The sequence below is a fragment of the Stegostoma tigrinum genome, chromosome 1 (genome assembly GCF_030684315.1).
Source record: "Stegostoma tigrinum isolate sSteTig4 chromosome 1, sSteTig4.hap1, whole genome shotgun sequence".
Lineage (NCBI taxonomy): Eukaryota > Metazoa > Chordata > Chondrichthyes > Orectolobiformes > Stegostomatidae > Stegostoma > Stegostoma tigrinum.
The window spans coordinates 104361375-104379747 of NC_081354.1; the positions used below are offsets into that span (position 1 = coordinate 104361375).

General features: G+C 39.1%; 1 protein-coding gene across 5 annotated transcripts in view; it reads right to left on the reverse strand.

Annotated features, from left to right (window-relative positions):
- commd8 (COMM domain containing 8) overlaps positions 1-18373 on the reverse strand; it is a 40741-nt gene that overhangs the window by 21181 nt on the left and 1187 nt on the right. For 3 of the 5 annotated variants that reach the window (XM_048544402.2, XM_048544422.2, XM_048544412.2), the window contains exons 2-4: positions 14515-14670; positions 12688-12840; positions 10423-10578 (exon numbers count right to left, since the gene is read on the reverse strand). In XM_048544402.2, coding sequence (XP_048400359.1) covers positions 10423-10578; positions 12688-12840; positions 14515-14670 — 465 coding nt within the window. Of the gene's footprint in view, positions 1-3182; positions 5355-8326; positions 9316-10422; positions 10579-12687; positions 12841-14514; positions 14671-18373 lie in introns of those variants that run through there. The other 2 variants (XM_048544430.2, XM_048544383.2) reach the window with 2 other exon arrangements.

An 18373-nucleotide genomic window follows, 5' to 3' on the forward strand; every position in this document is an offset into this window, starting at 1 on the left:
AGTGACTCTCTTAGAAGAGGAACAATATTATTGCCATCCATACAGTCAAGCCCAGTCAAGATCTTATGCATTTCACCCACATCACCTGTGACTCTTGTAAACTTCAGAGGATTTGGGCCTGGCCTGTTATGTCTTTCCTCAGAAGCAATCCGCTCATTCAAACTCGCCAATCTCGTCCCACTACCGACAAGTACAGACTCAGGATCCAGTTTTTCTATCCCAACATTGGGGACTCAACTCACGCTATAACATTCAGCCCGCAATCTCATGAGGTTGGCCATTTAGGATTATAACAGAGAAATGACATCATTCAGAGGGGTATGAGTCTTACAAACATTGCATTTCAAACAGCTGTGTGCTTTTTGTCATTGAGTGCATACAGATTGTAGGTTAAAGAGTTTTAGACACTAAAGCAACCACCATAAGCAGATATGGAGATAAAAAGTGGAGAAGTGGGTTTCATGTAGATTGACCAAAAACCAATTGAACAGTTGAGGAGGTGTGAAAGGTTTTATGACTTAATACTGCTCCTATTCCTAATGGTTCTAACTGAATTCACAAATATCTATCATTTTACATATTCATTTCTTTGTTGCCAATTCCGACTTGTGAGGATAGTTATCCTTATCAAAGTAAGGGACCACCTAAGCAAAGCAAATAAAGAAACTTACTGCTTCCACAAGACTATAAAACACAGGAACAGAATTAGACCATTTGGACTACTGAGTCTGCTCTAATATTCGATCATGACTTATACGTTTCTCAATCCCATTCCCTTGACTTCTCCCCATAAACCTTGATTCTCCTATGAATCAAGAACTTATCTGTCGCTGTCTTAAATACACTCAACAACATGGCCTCCATAGCCCACTGTGGCACTGAATTCCAGATTCACCACTCTCTGGCTGAAGGAATTCCTCCACATATCAGTTTAAAAGGATGATCCCTTCACTGAGGCAGTGCATTCGGGTCCTAGTCTCTACGACAAGTGGAAACACTCCCTCCAGGCATCTCAGCATTCTAAGTTTCATTCAGATCCCCTGCCCAATCATTTTAAAGTCTAAATGAGTACAGACTCAGCATCTTCAACTGCTCCTCACATTACAAGCCCTTCATCCCCATGATCAATTCTTATGAACCTTCTCTGGTCTCCCTCCAATGTTAGAACATCATTCCTGTGATACTAGGCTCAAAACAGCCCTCAAAATTCTACATACGGTAGGATCAGAGACTTGTACAGCCTCAGCAGTACGTCCTTGCTCTTGTATTCTAGTCCTCTTGAAATAAATGCTAACATTGCTTTTGCCTTCCTAACTGTCACGTGAACCTAATATGTTAACTTGAAGAATATCCTGAACCGAGACTCCTAAATCCCTTGGTGCTTCAGATTTCTGATTCTGAAATCTTTCCCCATTTGGAAGATTGATGGAGAATACAAGCGTAGACAAAGTGCATAACCTCACACTTTCCCACATTGTATTCTATCTGCCACTTCTATGCCCAGTCTCCTAGCCTGTCCAAATCCTTCTGCAGCCTGCTCGCTTTCTCAACACTACCTGCCCCTCCACCTTTGTGTCATCTGCAAACTTAGCAACAATGTTCTCAGTTCCTTCATCAAGATATTAACATATAAAGTGAATAGTTGTGATCCCAACATTGACCCCTGTGGAACTCCACTAGTCACCAGCTGCCATCCTGATAAAGACCCCTTTATCCACACTCTCTGCCAGTCAGCCAATCCTCTATCCAAGCCAGTACCTTCCCCCTAACACCATAGGCTCATATATAGTAGCCTCTTGTGCAGCACCTTATCAAAGGTCTTCTGGAAATTCATAGATCACTTCCATTGGTTTTCCTTTGTCTAACTTGCTCATTACCTTCTCAAAGAATTTAAACAGATTGGTTAGGCATGACCTCTTCTTGAGAGCTGTGCTGACTCAGCCCTAATGTTACCATGCACTTCAAGACCTCTGCTATCTCACCCTTAATATTACGAACAGCTGAGGTCAAGCTAATCAGCCAATGATTTGCTGTCTTCTACCCAAGTCTCTGCTTAAACAGTGGTGTTATATTAACCACCTTCCAGTCCCCTTTGAACTTCCACGACCCAAAAATTGCTGTAGATCACAAACAATGCCTCCACAATCTCCTTTAGAACTCTGGGTGTAGTCCTTCTGGTCTGGATGATTTATCTATTTTCAGATTTCTCAATCTCCAGCATTTCTCCATAATGATGGCCGTTAAACTCACCTCTGCTCCTTGACTCACTGGTGTCTTCCACCACAAAGGCTGTTTCAAATTACCTATTCAGGTCCTCCATCGTTTCTTTGTTCCCCATTACTACTTTTCCAGTGGTCCAATGTCCACACAACTCTTTCTTACTTTTTAATATATCTAAAACTTTTGCTTTATTCTTCTCTATTACGAGCTAGCTTATCCTTATATTTCGACTTCTTGACCCTTATTGCTTTTTTTAAAAAAGTTACCCTCTGCTGGTTTTTAGTAATAGATAAGGGAAAGGAAAGTGACTCATCACAAATGAATAATGTTGATAGAATATGACTGGCCGTGTTAAACCAGAATCACAGGTTGTTAATCAAAAACATTTCTGAATCTTTATAGTGCTCCTGCTAAAAAAAAATCATAACATCTTGCGATGTCAAATTCAAACTGAATTCATATTTATTCAATAGGATGATAAATATTGACGAGAACTTGCTTTGTTATGCCGAGCATAGCTCAACCACTTATACTTCAAAAATAAATCAGCAGGCTCTAAGTAGTCTCTCTTTTTCAGATGGATATTCTCCCCATTCCACAAGAGCTCACATAAAATTGTCCTTGTAACACAACGGAGATTAGCTTCAGGTACATTGAACACGGACATCCTTTAAAAGAATATCAGTAACTTTCAAACAAGTTCTCAAAGAAAAATTTGAGGTATGCTTGGAATTTGCAAATGCTACTACAGGGGATCAAGGGAAAAGACAGCCTGTCATGTACTTGATGCCTCTATTTAAGAGAATGAATTATTAGTTCATGCAGAGTTGATAACATTCATTTTTAGTTTCTCTGCACATTACAGGGATCTATAGAGTTCCAGAAAAATAAAGCACTGAAAATACTTTTATTATAAAGTTCAGTTTTGATTTTAGTAGACTTTACAGATGTTTTTTGGGGGGGGGGGGGGGGGTCTAGATTCTAATTGGTTGTCAGAACTAGAGCTTTATTTGTGTTGTTTGTCCGGTCAAAAGGATATATTTTCCCTGTAACTGCACGTGTTTTCACCAGGTGCTCCAGTTTCCTCCCATTTTCCAAAGACGTACGAGTTAGGGAGATTGGCCATGATAAATTGTCTGTAGTGTCAATGAATGTGCAGGTTAGGTGGATTAGCCATGGTAAATACAGGCTTATGGGGATAGGGTTGTGTGGTGGGTGGGCTGGGTTTGCCTGAAATGCTTATTGGAGGATTGACAGACTGGATGGACAAAATGCATCCTTTCTGCACCATTGGGATTCTATGAATTAATTGCAGGTAAACAAAAGGAGCTCTACTGTTCAAAAACAAACGGTGTCACAAAACGGTGGGTCATTTCTTCAGCTAGTTTCCAAGAAAGCTGGACTGCTAGGACATAAGGAAAAAATGAAAAAAAAACAAATACCGACCTGGATAACAAGGTGTAGAGCTGGATGAACACAACTTGGCCTGCTGAGTTCATCTAGCTCTACACCGTTATCTCAGATTCGCCAGCATCTGTAGTTCCTATTATCTCAAATACTAACCTCTTCGGCATGTCTTGGCAAGCTACTTAAAAGCAGATGAGCACAGACCAGACAGTAAAAACTTCCCTTTGCCCCCACAGAAGGGAGGGAAGTTATCAACTAAAATCATAGCTGTAGCTTGGAATAGAGGGGGATAACTGACTGCAAATATTTATTATTCCTATTTCGTTCTTGAAACTAGATATCAGTGTGTGGGATTTTTGACAAAAGATTGAGTTATTAAAACTAATTTTGATTTAAATGCTATAATTTTGTTCACAAGTCTCTTTTTATTATAGACAACTTTCAACGCGAACATTGAAGCAACAGTCTCCAAATATTCTCATTCCAAAAGATTAAATTATCAAGCATCCTTGTTTACATTTCTTCATGATCCCCTTTTCTTTTTGCTCACACACCCTTGACTGAACTGTAACTTCTGAAAATATTTTCAGTAGTCTGGATTCAGCAAAATTTACAGAACTAAACAAATAAACGATGAACTACTATGGTACAAGAATTCCAATAAGATGAAACTTTGGAATCCTTTGGCAACCTGAACATGGGAACCAGCAAATGCTGCAGCAGGCCAGATCACCAAAATAAAATCCTTCAAGCAAGCTAGTTAACAGAAAAGTGCAGAAAAAAAAATGAGATTGTTTAACATTTTGTACCTCAGACTACGAAAGGAACGTTAAATGTTTGAATTACCAGGTTTTAAAACATATCTTTGCTGGCCATGGACTTCATAAAGTTCCACTTTCTTCAAACTACCTTGCTAATAGACTAGGCCCAGCAACAGGCCACAACTTCAGACTGGAGTGATTTGCATCACCCTGTGCTGTAGAATTAGTGTTACTTTGAAGTCTATAAGTTACAACAGTACACAATTACCACAGTATGTTCAAAGGAAGGAATACAAGTCATCTGGCAATCTGAATGCAACAATTAGATATAAAAATGAAATTAAGTAGGTTTAAAATAAAATTACAAAATGTAAAGTGTACATAGAACTACGAGATGATTTTCTTGTTGATATAACTATCCTTCTCTCAAAAGATAATGAATTTACAAATAGTTGACAGAATTATGCAAACTTAAGTTACTAGGCAAAGCATTAAAATATTACAGATGAAACAGTAATTGCAATTGTTTCTCCCTCTCCAGAAAATGGAGCTGTAAAATTTAAATGAACAATGAGGGAGAGCATATTCTTTGAAATTAAAAAAAATCAGATAAAGCTCTTGAGTTAAGTAATAAATATGTCAAGAACTTGCAGGTCTTCACTCAAAACAAAAACAAATATCAGTGGTGTATTTCAAATACTGGTGCTAGTGACTAAATCAAATACTGAGAGAGTCCAATAGCTTTAGCTCTGTTGAGAGTCAGAAGCTAATCAAACACTTTAAAAAGAGTTTGAAGTTTCTGTTGTGCTTCAGGCTTGACTTTATTTATTCACAAACTCCTTACGATGCAATTACTCACTGCTTCAGTATCAACTCAAAAGTTATAAGTAGTCTCAGTTTCCATTTGGAAACTGTAAAGAAATAGAAGGCACCAATGATCTCCAGTCATTTTATTTGTAGAACAACCTGTCAAGACAGAAATTGTAAATTTCAGGCCAAGTTATAATTGAATTTGTGTCAAAACAGTTCTCATCTCGAATACACTAACATGTTACATACTTTCAGGAACATTCATATTTTCATTTATTTGGAGAAGATTACAGACACACTGGCTATTTTTGATTTTAAATATGAGTTTTTGTGTCACATTGTGTCTTCAAATCTACTATAAACAGGAAGGACTGGCAGGTGAGCTTTGAATTGATTTCTGAAATGTATTAGTGAAACTAATTGGTGACAGTTGTCATGATGTAAAATATGGACGAAATGTCTTTGAACATCAGCTGATTTAATACCTGGGACTTTGGGGAAGTGAGATGGTTTTAAAAATGGGTCTCAAAACACAGTTTTAAAATAGCCACAGCAATCACAAAGGTTGGCCAGGTAGGATGAAAGCAAAATGGATTACATAAAAGACCGTATGAACTGAAATTTACAATTTATCCAAAAGCAATGTAGCCAGTTAACAGGCACCCAACCCCGCCTCTGGCAGTATAAAAAGATTTAAAAAACCTGAAAGAACTGCAGATACTGTAAATCAGAAACGAAAACAGAAATTGTTGGGAAAGCTCAGCAAGTCTAGCAGCATCTGTGGAGAGAAATTAAAGTTAATGTTTTCAGTCCAGTGACCTTTCCTCTGTTAAAAAGATCTTAGTCTCCTATTTGATTTGCACCATGTGAATCTTTAAATGTGGCATTGCCTACAATTATCAAACCAAGACAAAATGAACACTGCAGACAGCGTATACAAACAGGCTGCAATTTCAAGCAGCTGTTTCTGGGAGAAGCACTGGAGATGGATTTTTGACTGCAGAACAGAAAAATGCTGGAGAAGGATCACCATCTACCAATCCTGAAGAAAAACCTGGGTGACCACATGGACTGGAGAGAAATAACAATAAACCAAGAACGTTAAAAAAAACTGCAATATTCTCTATCGTTGAAAGTCCACAAAAATCAACATTCCATTACAATTTCAGGCTAAACAATAATGACACCTCACGGACACTCAAAGGATTCTAAACTGAATTTTTATTAACCTTGGGTTTGTACGGGATTATATACGGTCAATTTCGTATCTGGGTGCATTGGTGTGCACATGCAAGTGGTGAGGACTGAAGATTCTACAGAGGTCACATACATTGTCTTTTTATTACATTCTGATTCCAAAAAAAAAGAAAAAGAAACTCTGAGATAATGGGAACTGCAGATGCTGGAGAATTCCAAGATAATAAAATGTGAGGCTGGATGAACACAGCAGGCCAAGCAGCATCTCAGGAGCACAAAAGCTGACGTTTCGGGCCTAGACCCTTCATCAGAGAGGGGGATGGGGAGAGGGAACTGGAATAAATAGGGAGAGAGGGGGAGGCAGACCGAAGATGGAGAGTAAAGAAGATAGGTGGAGAGAGTATAGGTGGGGAGGTAGGGAGGGGATAGGTCAGTCCAGGGAAGACGGACAGGTCAAGGAGGTGGGATGAGGTTAGTAGGTAGATGGGGGTGCGGCTTGGGGTGGGAGGAAGGGTTGGGTGAGAGGAAGAACCGGTTAGGGAGGCAGAGACAGGTTGGACTGGTTTTGGGATGCAGTGGGTGGGGGGGGGCGGGAGAAAAGAGCTGGGCTGGTTGTGTGGTGCAGTGGGGGGAGGGGACGAACTGGGCTGGTTGAGGGATGCAGTAGGGGAAGGGGAGATTTTGAAACTGGTGAAGTCCACATTGATGCCATTAGGCTGCAGGGTTCCCAGGCAGAATATGAGTTGCTGTTCCTGCAACCTTCGGGTGGCATCATTGTGGCAGTGCAACTTTCCCCCAGTGATCGAGAACGCCCTTGACCGCGTCTCCCGTATTTCCCGCAACACATCCCTCACACCCCGCCCCCGCCACAACCGCCCTAAGAGGATCCCCCTCGTTCTCACACACCACCCCACCAACCTCCGGATACAACGCATCATCTTCCGACACTTTCGCCATTTACAATCCGACCCCATCACCCAAGACATTTTTCCATCCCCACCCGTCTGCTTTCCGTAGAGACCACTCTCTCCGTGACTCCCTTGTTCACTCCACACTGCCCTCCAACCCCACCACACCCGGCACCTTCCCCTGCTACCGCAGGAGATGCTACACTTTCCCCCACACCTCCTCCCTCACCCCTATCCCAGGCCCCAAGATGACATTCCACATTAAGTAGAGGTTCACCTGCACATCTGCCAATGTGGTATACTGCATCCACTGTACCCGGTGCGGCTTCCTCTACATTGGGGAAACCAAGCGGAGGCTTGGAGACCGCTTTGCAGAACACCTCCGCTCAGTTCGCAACAAACAACTGCACCTCCCAGTCGCAAACCATTTCCACTCCCCCTCCCATTCTCTCGATGACATGTCCATCATGGGCCTCCTGCACTGCCACAATGATGCCACCCGAAGGTTGCAGGAACAGCAACTCATATTCCGCCTGGGAACCCTGCAGCCTAATGGTATCAATGTGGACTTCACCAGTTTCAAAATCTCCCCTTCCCCTACTGCATCCCTCAACCAGCCCAGTTCGTCCCCTCCCCCCACTGCACCACACAACCAGCCCAGCTCTCCCCCCCCACCCACTGCATCCCAAAACCAGTCCAACCTGTCTCTGCCTCCCTAACCGGTTCTTCCTCTCACCCAACCCTTCCTCCCACCCCAAGCCGCACCCCCATCTACCTACTAACCTCATCCCACCTCCTTGACCTGTCCGTCTTCCCTGGACTGACCTATCCCCTCCCTACCTCCCCACCTATACTCTCTCCACCTATCTTCTTTACTCTCCATTTTCGGTCCGCCTCCCCCTCTCTCCCTATTTATTCCAGTTCCCTCTCCCCATCCCCCTCTCTGATGAAGGGTCTAGGCCCGAAACGTCAGCTTTTGTGCTCCTGAGATGCTGCTTGGCCTGCTGTGTTCATCCAGCCTCACATTTTATTATCTTAAAAAGAAACTCTGTTGTCTTACTTCTTCAGTAAAAGTAGTTAGCTACACATTGATTGGAGAAAGGTATAGCTATATGATAAAAATGAATTTAAATCTTTGCTGCAGCTAAACAGGGAGGTTGAGGACAGCAGCCAACTAACCCTTTCTCACTTGGTTGTAATACATTGCAATTGGGCTGTGGGGGACTGATAAAAATTTATGATAGATATGGAATCAAAGTTTCCTGCATTTTACTTGCTATATCTTTTAAAATTAAAGATTTTAATTTCAATTGAACTGATTCTGGTGGACTGAATATCCCTAAATGGTTATTAAATATCTGATCCCTTTCAAAAAGTCTCAAAAAAACCAAGAATATTAGCAACAATTCAAAACAAACACCTTTATAGCCTGCTCTTGTTAAGCTATAAATATTGATTTGATTCAATTTTCAGCATAGATGTATGAAAAATGCTCTAGATAATTCTGCAATTAAATCAGCTTAAACTGAAATCAAAGATAAACCTTCAAAGGATGGGCAACAAAAGGCTATAACTCCAAAAAAGCCCTTCAAGGTTTGCAAGATAAGATAACTTAAGCTTCCCTATCTCTTCTCTCCACTGGGGAAGTTTGTGCACATAGCAGGGTCATTGAAAATCTCTCATGTTTTTTATTTAATCCCAATATAAAATGCATTGATTTCAGCAACTGCATTAACCCCTTCCTACGTAAGGATTTGATTTACCAAACAGTTCTTTTGTTTAGTTGGCTGCTGCTTAAACATTTGCATGCTCAAATTTAACTTGTTTGTTCCTGATAATAAAACAAAATTGCTAATTTGTCATTGAAATAAACTTTTCAATTAAAATGGATACTTCACAATCAAAATGAATCCTTGTTTTCTTATTTCCATACATTGGCATTGAACTCTGCAGAACTTGCACTGATTTATCATTATGCATGACCTCAGGATGTTCGTAAAGTGCTTCGTAGCCTAAGAAATATTTAAAGTGTAGTCATCATGTATGGAAATGCAAATTAATTTATGCATAGCAAGTTTCAACAAACAACCATGAGAGGAATTAAAAATTAAGCTATTTTAATTATATAGGCTGAGGAATAAATCTTCTTCATCACCCAGGAATAATGGCACTTATTGTTGAATAGTACTAGAAGATCTTTTCTAGCAGACTGTCTGGGGGACTAGTTTCCTGTCTCATCCAAAGTAGAGTATGATTGAAACGTGAAGCTAAAGTTGACCTCGGTCCCATTTGTAGCAATGAATGCAAAATAAACAGTGCTGTAAACATTGAACAGGTCCATGGGTAGGAAGATCTATCTTGTGCAAAACAGTTCACCCACACAAATTGTTAATGGAATCAAAACAGAACTCGGGAATTTCTTAGCAAATTCCCTCATATTTTAATGACATTATGATTCATCAAGTCTCATTATGCTTTGAAAGGGATTAAAGTTCTTCACTTTTTCCAATCAAGTCTCAAAATTCACTCTCTCCAGCCATTCCATCATGGAGTGATTCTGTTCTGGTTGATTTTCCTCCTTCTTGGGCCTACACTCAATATTCATTCACAAGGACTACTCCAGATCTTCACTGATAACTAATTTCATTAAGTCCAGTCCTACTCTTGGATCTTTCCCCCAACTCCCTGCCCCAGAATTCTAAGTCTTTTCAACTGCTCGTAGCAAAAACTGCTTTTAACTTTTTAATTCTCACTCTCAGATTTACTAAAGTTAAATGTTCACGTGATTTTACCTAGCCTCTCATGGGTTTCCCTTAACACACAGCCACCAACTATTCCACTTTCTCAGTTTCCTGGAACTTGAGTTCGGATTCCAACTTTGTCGTCTATTAATTAGCCAGATGAGTTTTAACAGTACACGGTCATCCATCTATCTTCTATTTCTGCCAGAGTCCCCTCCACAGAATCTGTGCTTAATACTTCTAAAGTAGATACCGCTTCAGTCTCTCTACCACATCCATCCTCACTGTGTGTAATCTTTGAAGTCCTCTTCAGCAATTCCTGAGCTGTCTTGACTGAAATATCAAATCTGGCATACAGATATGATAATATAAAATTACCTTATTTGCTGCTTCCAGAGAGTGAATGAGGGTTTGCAATTCTTCTTTGTCCATCTCAATGGAAACTGGCTTCAGCACTCCATTTTCTTTCACATCAAGGTCAAGATTTAGCAGTGGTGTTTGAAGAAAGGCGATCTTATCACTTGATAGAGGCAACTATAATAATAAAAGCAAGTGAACCCTATAAATTTAATGTTTGAATCTTGCCTTTCGTTTTGTTCAGTAGATAGTATTAAAATACAGTTTGAACTCAGGGGAGAAAAATTGATCACTTTTTTCACTACACATATTCATCTTCCTATTCAAATATCCAAAACATTTCATCTAATTTGCATAGAACTTGCACTGTTTCAGTATAATTAATTGGGTCCAGCAGTCTAAAGATCAGAATTTTTTGTGAAATTTAAACAAAAACCATAAGCCAGCTCAATATAGGCAACCAGTGTAAAAATTGGAAATGTCTAGCATTTATTTTCTTTATTCGTTCATGGGATGTAGGCGTCACTGGCTAGGCCAGCATTTATTACCCATCCCTAATTGCCCAGAAAGCCGTTCAGGGTCGACCACATTGCTGTGGGTCTGGAATCACATGTAGGTCTGGAATCACATGTAGGTCAGACCAGGTAAGGATGGCAGTTTCTTTCCCTGAAGGACGTTCGTGAACCAGATAGGTTTTTCCAACAAGCGACAATGGATTCACGGTTATCATTAGATTCTCAATTCCAGATGGTTTATTGAATTGAAATTCCACCATCTGCTGTGGCGGGATTCGAACCCAGGTCCCCTGATCATTGTCTGGGTCTCTGGATTAACCATCTAGTGATAATATTACTAGGCCATTACCTCCCGGTTTTACTTCTTACAGTAATAAAGCAATCAGCCTTAAACGGATATTGAAGTACCCCAAAGCTGGCTAGAAAAGGAATTTAACTTTAAAAAAAAATCATATTACAGTCCATTAGGCTGCTTAAGATTTTGAAAAAGATTCCCTCATGGAATGTGGGCATTGCGATCAGGACAGATTTTGTTGCTTATCCCAAAAACCTCCCTTGAACTGAACAGCTTGTTTGGCCATTTCAGATCACAGTTTAGAGTCAACCACATGTTCGTGGGTCAAGAGTCACAAGTAGCCCAGACCTGGGCAGGGGCAGTAGACTTCCTCCTCTAAAAGAAGATCAGAACCACTTGAACTTTTACAACAAATGACTGTAGTTTCAAAAATCACCATTACTCTGACAAGCTTTCAATTCCAGATTTTACTCATCAAGATTAAAATTTCATCAACTGCCATGCTAGGATTTGAACCCATGTTCCCTGATCTTTAGTCTGGGCCTCTAGACTAAACAGTTATCTTGGACTCTAAACTTTAACTCTCCTTCTCTCAACATCAATGCTGGCAAATATGGTGAATTTCTCTCGCACTTTCTGTTGCCATTTAACATTTTGAGGAGTTGCACAAGTACTGCACTTTGCAATGCACATTTGGAAGTATTCCATATAACAGGATGATGCCACAATAGGCAATTGGGAAAAAACAGAACTGACACTAGATTCTTAGAGACTTTAGAAATACAGTTGTGAAGCAAAACCCTGCCTGATGACCAAATAAATGAAGACTCAATAAAAAGGGGAGGACAGCACACTTGCCTCCACGTCAATAAGTGGGAAGTTCAAATCACTGAACAGAAACATCTGTTAAAAATCTGGGATGACATTTCAGTGCTATAATAATGGATTGCTGTGTTTTGGAGGTGACACCTAGAAGAGATCAGGCCTCAATTATCCTCTCAGCTGAATGTAAAAGGTCCTAAAGCATTACTCCAAGAACAGCAAGGGGGCATGCATGGTGCTCTAGCGAAATGCTCTTCCTCAAAGAATGTGCAAAACAAATTATTTGGTTATTTAATTGTTGTTTGATTGAGGAAACAGTTTGAGGCATTTTGAACACTGCAACATTGATTACACTCCAAAAAGCACTGCAATGGTTTGTTATTCAGAAAAATGTTGCATAAATCCAAATCTTTAACTTCAGAGAAATAACATCGCAAGTGATGTTACAATTAATCCTGCTAAAGATCCTAGAATGCAAAAAAAGGATAATGCAGACTTAGGAAATATGGTTTACAGTTCTGGTTAGGGATGCAATTTAAATACTGATTGAAATTGAGATTTCCTGTAACGAATGCAATTTGAAGTACACATTGCGGTGACTGATGGTAGAGAAATCTTAGGTTTAAAGTGTTGACAGTACATAAACCCCTATACCTTCAGCTGCCAATCAAAATCCTGCAGAAAAGCAGATGATACAGCATTTGTTTTCTCAATTAAAGCTGACTGGAGCTCCTCCTTTCTGGTTTTTAAACAGTTGAGTACAGCTTCTTGATGAGGTACACTCAATCCATCCAACAGCTGAAGAATCTAACACAAAATAAAAAAGTCCAGTCTATTTTATTGTGTAAAATAGGGTTTTTGTCCATTATATTTCTTTCAAATACAAACATTTTTAGTACGTACATACGTTGGTTTCAATAATTTTAATTACTTTAGTAACACCTATAAACAGAGATTCCATTACAGATCTACCAGATGCAAGACAAGCTTGATGTGACTCAGTGCCTAGAAGTAACTTATGTTTTCTGAATGTGAAAATTGAGATTCATGAGTTTCCTGTAAATTCAAAACTATTTTTATGCCAAAGAAATCTGAATTACCCAACAACTTTAAGTTTTGAAAAATGTGTCAGGAGAGAGAAAAGAGCAAGTGAGTACGATTAGCTCAAGGTTTTTCCCTTAATGATCTGGCACAACCTTATTTGGCCAAACTGTTTCCATTTGTGCATCTTTGTGTATTCCATCTTTGCAGTTAGTGTATCACTTGAAAAGTTATGGGCTGCCATTTAATCAACATTTTTCATAATGATTGGAGCAGCTTTCCTTTGACATTGAAACAGTTCAACATAGACAAAGCAACTCATACTCGTTGAAATAAGTAGAATTTACATAAACCTACCAATTGCTCAATTACTGTTTGATTACATGAGTAATTTTCCTACCTATTTATCCTAGTACTGCATTATTAAGAACATTTGTACAGAGGATGTGAACATTACTGGCTAGAATAGCATTTAACGGCCACACCAAATTGCCCTTCAGAAGGTCATAGTTAGCCATCTCGAACTAGTGCAATCCATGTGGCATAGATACACCTACAGTGTCGTTAGAAAGAGAATTCCAGTATTTTGACGCCATGATTGAGAGGCAATTACAATATAGTTTCAAGTTACGATGGTGTGTGGCTTAAAGGGGAACTTGCAATTGGTGATGTTCCCTTTGCCTACAATTGTGGTCTTTCTAGGTGGTAGAAGTTGCAATGTTGTAAGATGCTGTCAAAGGAGCCATGGTGAGTTACTGGATTGCATCTTGTAGATAAGACACTGCTAACACTGTTAAGGATCAGTGGTGAAGGGAGTGAATATTTGGGGTAATGACTAGAGTTGCCAATTAAGCAGACAGCTCCATTCTAGATTGCGCCAAACTGCTCGAGTGTTTTAGCAACTGTACTTAGTCAGTACTGGCAGTTAACTTTCTGTCATCATTTGATTGGTGCAATCTCCGCAGCAATGCCTCTGGCAGAATTCACTTGTCAAACAGCACTGCCCTCATATAGTACAAAATGTATTCTCTCTTTACATTAGGACAATTCCAGTGAATACCAATGAGTATAAGACAAAAAGCATTGACAAAATGTGTCTTTCTCTAAAATACTCAAGTTCTGAGCAGGCAGTTCTACAACATGATAGTTGCATTCTCATACGACCTCATGCTATAGAAAAGAGTCATAGAAAATTGTGTTATAGAAAAATTGCTACAGAAAATCTCTATATTGTACAGTAGAAAGTTTGCATTATCCAAACACTGTCCACTATTCATCTATAGTGTTACAGCCAAATTGTGTTAAAGCAGAAACACCTGTAATAGTAATTCCAGTATTAAATAAAGTTGTTGCACTCTATTCTAAAAAATATTAAATAGATTTTGATTCTTGATTTCGACCAAAAGCATGAAAATTCAATAAATTTTAAAACTAACCAACCTCTTCATCTGGTAAATGCTTTCCACTGGCATGTTGCACAAATGCTGTGACTTCCTCTAGGACCTCCAACCATTCTATCAGACTCCAAATGTTTCCATAATCGCGGAATCGTGGAAGTGCACGTCCACAGATACCATCAATTACTCTGTGAATAAACTACAGAAAGAGAAAAAAGAAGAAAGCCTCAAATACAAAGACAAATCTGATGCCTATTCAATATATTCAGATTACATATTACCTGCATGAATAGGCATTTGTCATGAAGTTTGACTAGAATTGTGTGGAAAAATATCTAACTACAGATACCCTCAGCCTATACTTGCTGTTCCTCTGTGATAGCTAGAAGAATGTCTTTCATGCTGTATGCTGTACAATATTTCATAAAATGCCAAAACTCAATTACCCGACTTTTAAAACATTTTTTCTTACTATCTGATTAAGTGGTTAAAAGTTTCACTTTTACTAATTCTTTTATAATAGATACCCAGAATTGCATAGAATATGCTAAACCGTAGTCTAATCTAATTCAAATTTGTACATTTAACGTCACTTCCTTACTTTTATACTCAATGCTTCTCTGAAATTGCCTGGCTCAAATCCATTCAGTTTACAAAGTTGACAGACAATCAAGGTGCTTAAATTATAAAATAAATTTCATTCGAAACAATTCCCTTCAAATGGGGAGAAATCCAAAACACAGAGATGATCTTAAAACTAAAACTGAGTACAAGCGAAATCAGCAAGCACTTCACAAAAGAAACTGTGAACATCTGTAACTTGCTTGTCTTAGTGATTGCGGATTTTGGGTTAAGAATAATTTTCAAGACAAAATGCAATTGATTATTCTTGGGTAGGAGTACAGTTTAAAGGGATTAAATGCAGGTGAATGGAATTAAAAGTATGGAGTAAGTCGTGATGCTGAAGGGACTTGTGTTGTTGAAGAAAGTCCGCTTTGCGTTTAAGAAAGTCCGCTTTGAAGCATCCATGTGCCATATGTATAAAATGTTCTAACTCTGCCTGACAGTTGGTTTGCTTCGTGTCTACAAACTACGCATTCATTAATCAGTTAGTTTGCTGTAATGTTTACTTTATAGATTCAAAATGTGTTTTACTGCTTTAAATAATCTGTTAGTCACATGTTGGGGGTTGATTTATTTAACATAACATCGTGAACAGTACAGTTTGTTCTGATATAACGCATGTTTCATCAACGCAAATTGGTTTTAAGGCAATTGAAGAATTATAGAATGCTACTTGTAGAACGCGAGCGTTCCTTACCTGTATTGGCTGTCATGTGATTCCATTCCCATCACTTTAAATTTCACAGTTATTGTGCAGTTTTCTTATAATGCGAGATCGCATAAGAATGGAACTATGTTATATCAGAACCAACTGTTGTATAAAACGTGTTGATGAGCCCTAGGCTTCATTCTTGGGAAAAGAAAATTCTGAAAAATATTTTAACTCATCCAAATTTGCGTAAAACTGAAAAAGTTTACATCGTGGCATAATAAAATTTCACACTTTAAGTAGAAATAGGTTTTTCTAACTTACAAGAACAATTTGGGACTTAACTCAAATTGTTTTTAATTCACAAAACAATTCTGCAGCTTATTAAAACTTAGGTTAGATTCCCTTAATAAATCATCAAATGTTTCCATGAGTTTAGCATTGCTTGGAAAGAAAAGTAATAATTTTTTTTCGTTTATTCCTTCACAGAATGAGGGCATCGCTGGTTAGACAGCATTTATTGCTTATCAGGAAGTTGAGAGTTAACCACATTGATGTGGGTCTGGAGTCACATGTAGGCCAGACCAGGTAAGGATGGCAGTCTCCTTCCCTATGTGAAACAGATGGATTTTTCCAACAATCGACAATGGATTCATAGAACATAGAACATTACAGCATAGCACAGGCCCCTCAGCCCTCGATGTTGTGCCGACCTGTCATACCGATCTCAAGCCCATCTAACCTACACTATTCCACGTACATCCATATGCTTATCCAGCATGGTCATCATTAGATTCTTAATTCCAGATATGTATTGAATTCAAATTCCACCATCTGTCATGGTGAGATTCAAACCTGGGTCCCAGAATGTTACTAGGGTTTCTGGATTAACAGTCCGCTAATAATACCACTAGGCCATCACCTCCCCAATGTATTGGGAATGCAGAGTTAACAATCACTCAATGGGGTTATGAGACTGTGATGAGGCCATACTTAGGAGTATTACATCCAATTCTGGTCATCTCATTACAGGAAGAACGTGGAGGCTTTCGAGAGGGTACAGAAAAGCTTTACTCAGATGCTGAGTTCGGCCACACCATCAGTTCTGAGGAAGGGTCACTGGACCCGAAATGTTAACTGTTTTCTCCTCCACAGATGCTGCCAGATCTGCTGAATTTTTCCAGCAACTGTTTTTGTTCCTGATTTACAGCATCCGCAGTTCTTTTGGTTTTTATTTACCAGGATGCTGCCTGGATTAGAGGTTATGAGCAATAAGGAGAGGCTATAAAAATTTGGGTTGTTTTCTCTAGGCTGCCAGAGGCTGAGGGGAAACGTAACAGAATTCTACAAAATTATGAGATGCAGAGATAAGGTTGATAGTCAGAATCTTTTCACCCCCAGAGTTGAAATGTCTAATACTATGGAGCAAGCATTTACGTGGGAGGCTACCAACTCAAACGAGATGTGAGGGGCAAGTTTTTTTTCAAAAAAAAAGCGTGACAGGAGTCTAGAATGCACTGGCAGGGATGGTGGTGGGGACAGATACAATAAGGGCATTTAAGGGACTCTTAGATAAGCACATGAATATGCCAGGAATGGAGGGATATGGACCAATGGCAGGCAGAAAAGATAAGTTTAATGTAATGTTGTGTTTGGCACAACATTGTGGACTGAAGGACCTATTCCTGGGCAGTACAGTTCGATGTTACCCAAGTGTAAGTACTTAGGTTGAAATTTCCAGACCAGAAGTGTTTACTTACAACCCTGAAGGGCTTTATGATATGGAGAAAGTCGAAGCTTAAACACTCAAGGAAGCAGCTACCAGACTCTCAAGAGTTGTAATTGAAAGCAACAGATAGAACAAAGAAGAGAATTCACATGCATAATTAGTATTCATTTCAAGCAATGCTAAATTTTTGGAAAAAATTGTTGATTAAGATAATTCAAAGACTGTTTAATAAGATTAAAAAGTGTCTTTTGAAACAAGAAAGATGGCAATTCAGCACTGCAACATAATTTTGTTGGGGGGGATGATGGAGTGTTCCATTTTAATTGTGTACTGAAATCTTTCAAATCAAGTTACCTTGGTTCTTTTTAATCTTTTCTTTTGCTTAATAAACTTCTGTTTTATTGTTGAAATCAAATCAACATCATTGCCTACATTTTGTTCCAATTAAAAACCAAGCACAAGTGGAAAAAAAGCATTCGATCAGTAAAGTCAGATTTCAATTTAGCATCTTACTGATCCAATAATAACATTACCTAGGATCATAACACCGGAACAGAAGTTAAAGCTCTTTCATGAGCGCAACTGAGGTTCCGAACGCTTGATTTGGTCTGCACGCGCATATAAACATACAAAATCAGCAGAACTAGGCCATTCAACATCTCCAGCTTGTTCGATCACTTAAGACCACAGCTGATCTAGTTGCAACTTCAAATCCATACTCCTTCATACCCCTGAAGACAGGCTTGAAAAACGACTGAGAAAATCTTGTGCTTCTCTTACTGCCTGAATGAATAGTTCCAGTTTTGTCTGTTTTTATTGTTGTTTAAAAAAGTAGTCAACGACCCTTTTAGGCACCTAAATTTTAACACACCTCGCTTTCATCAATGAAACGAACTAACC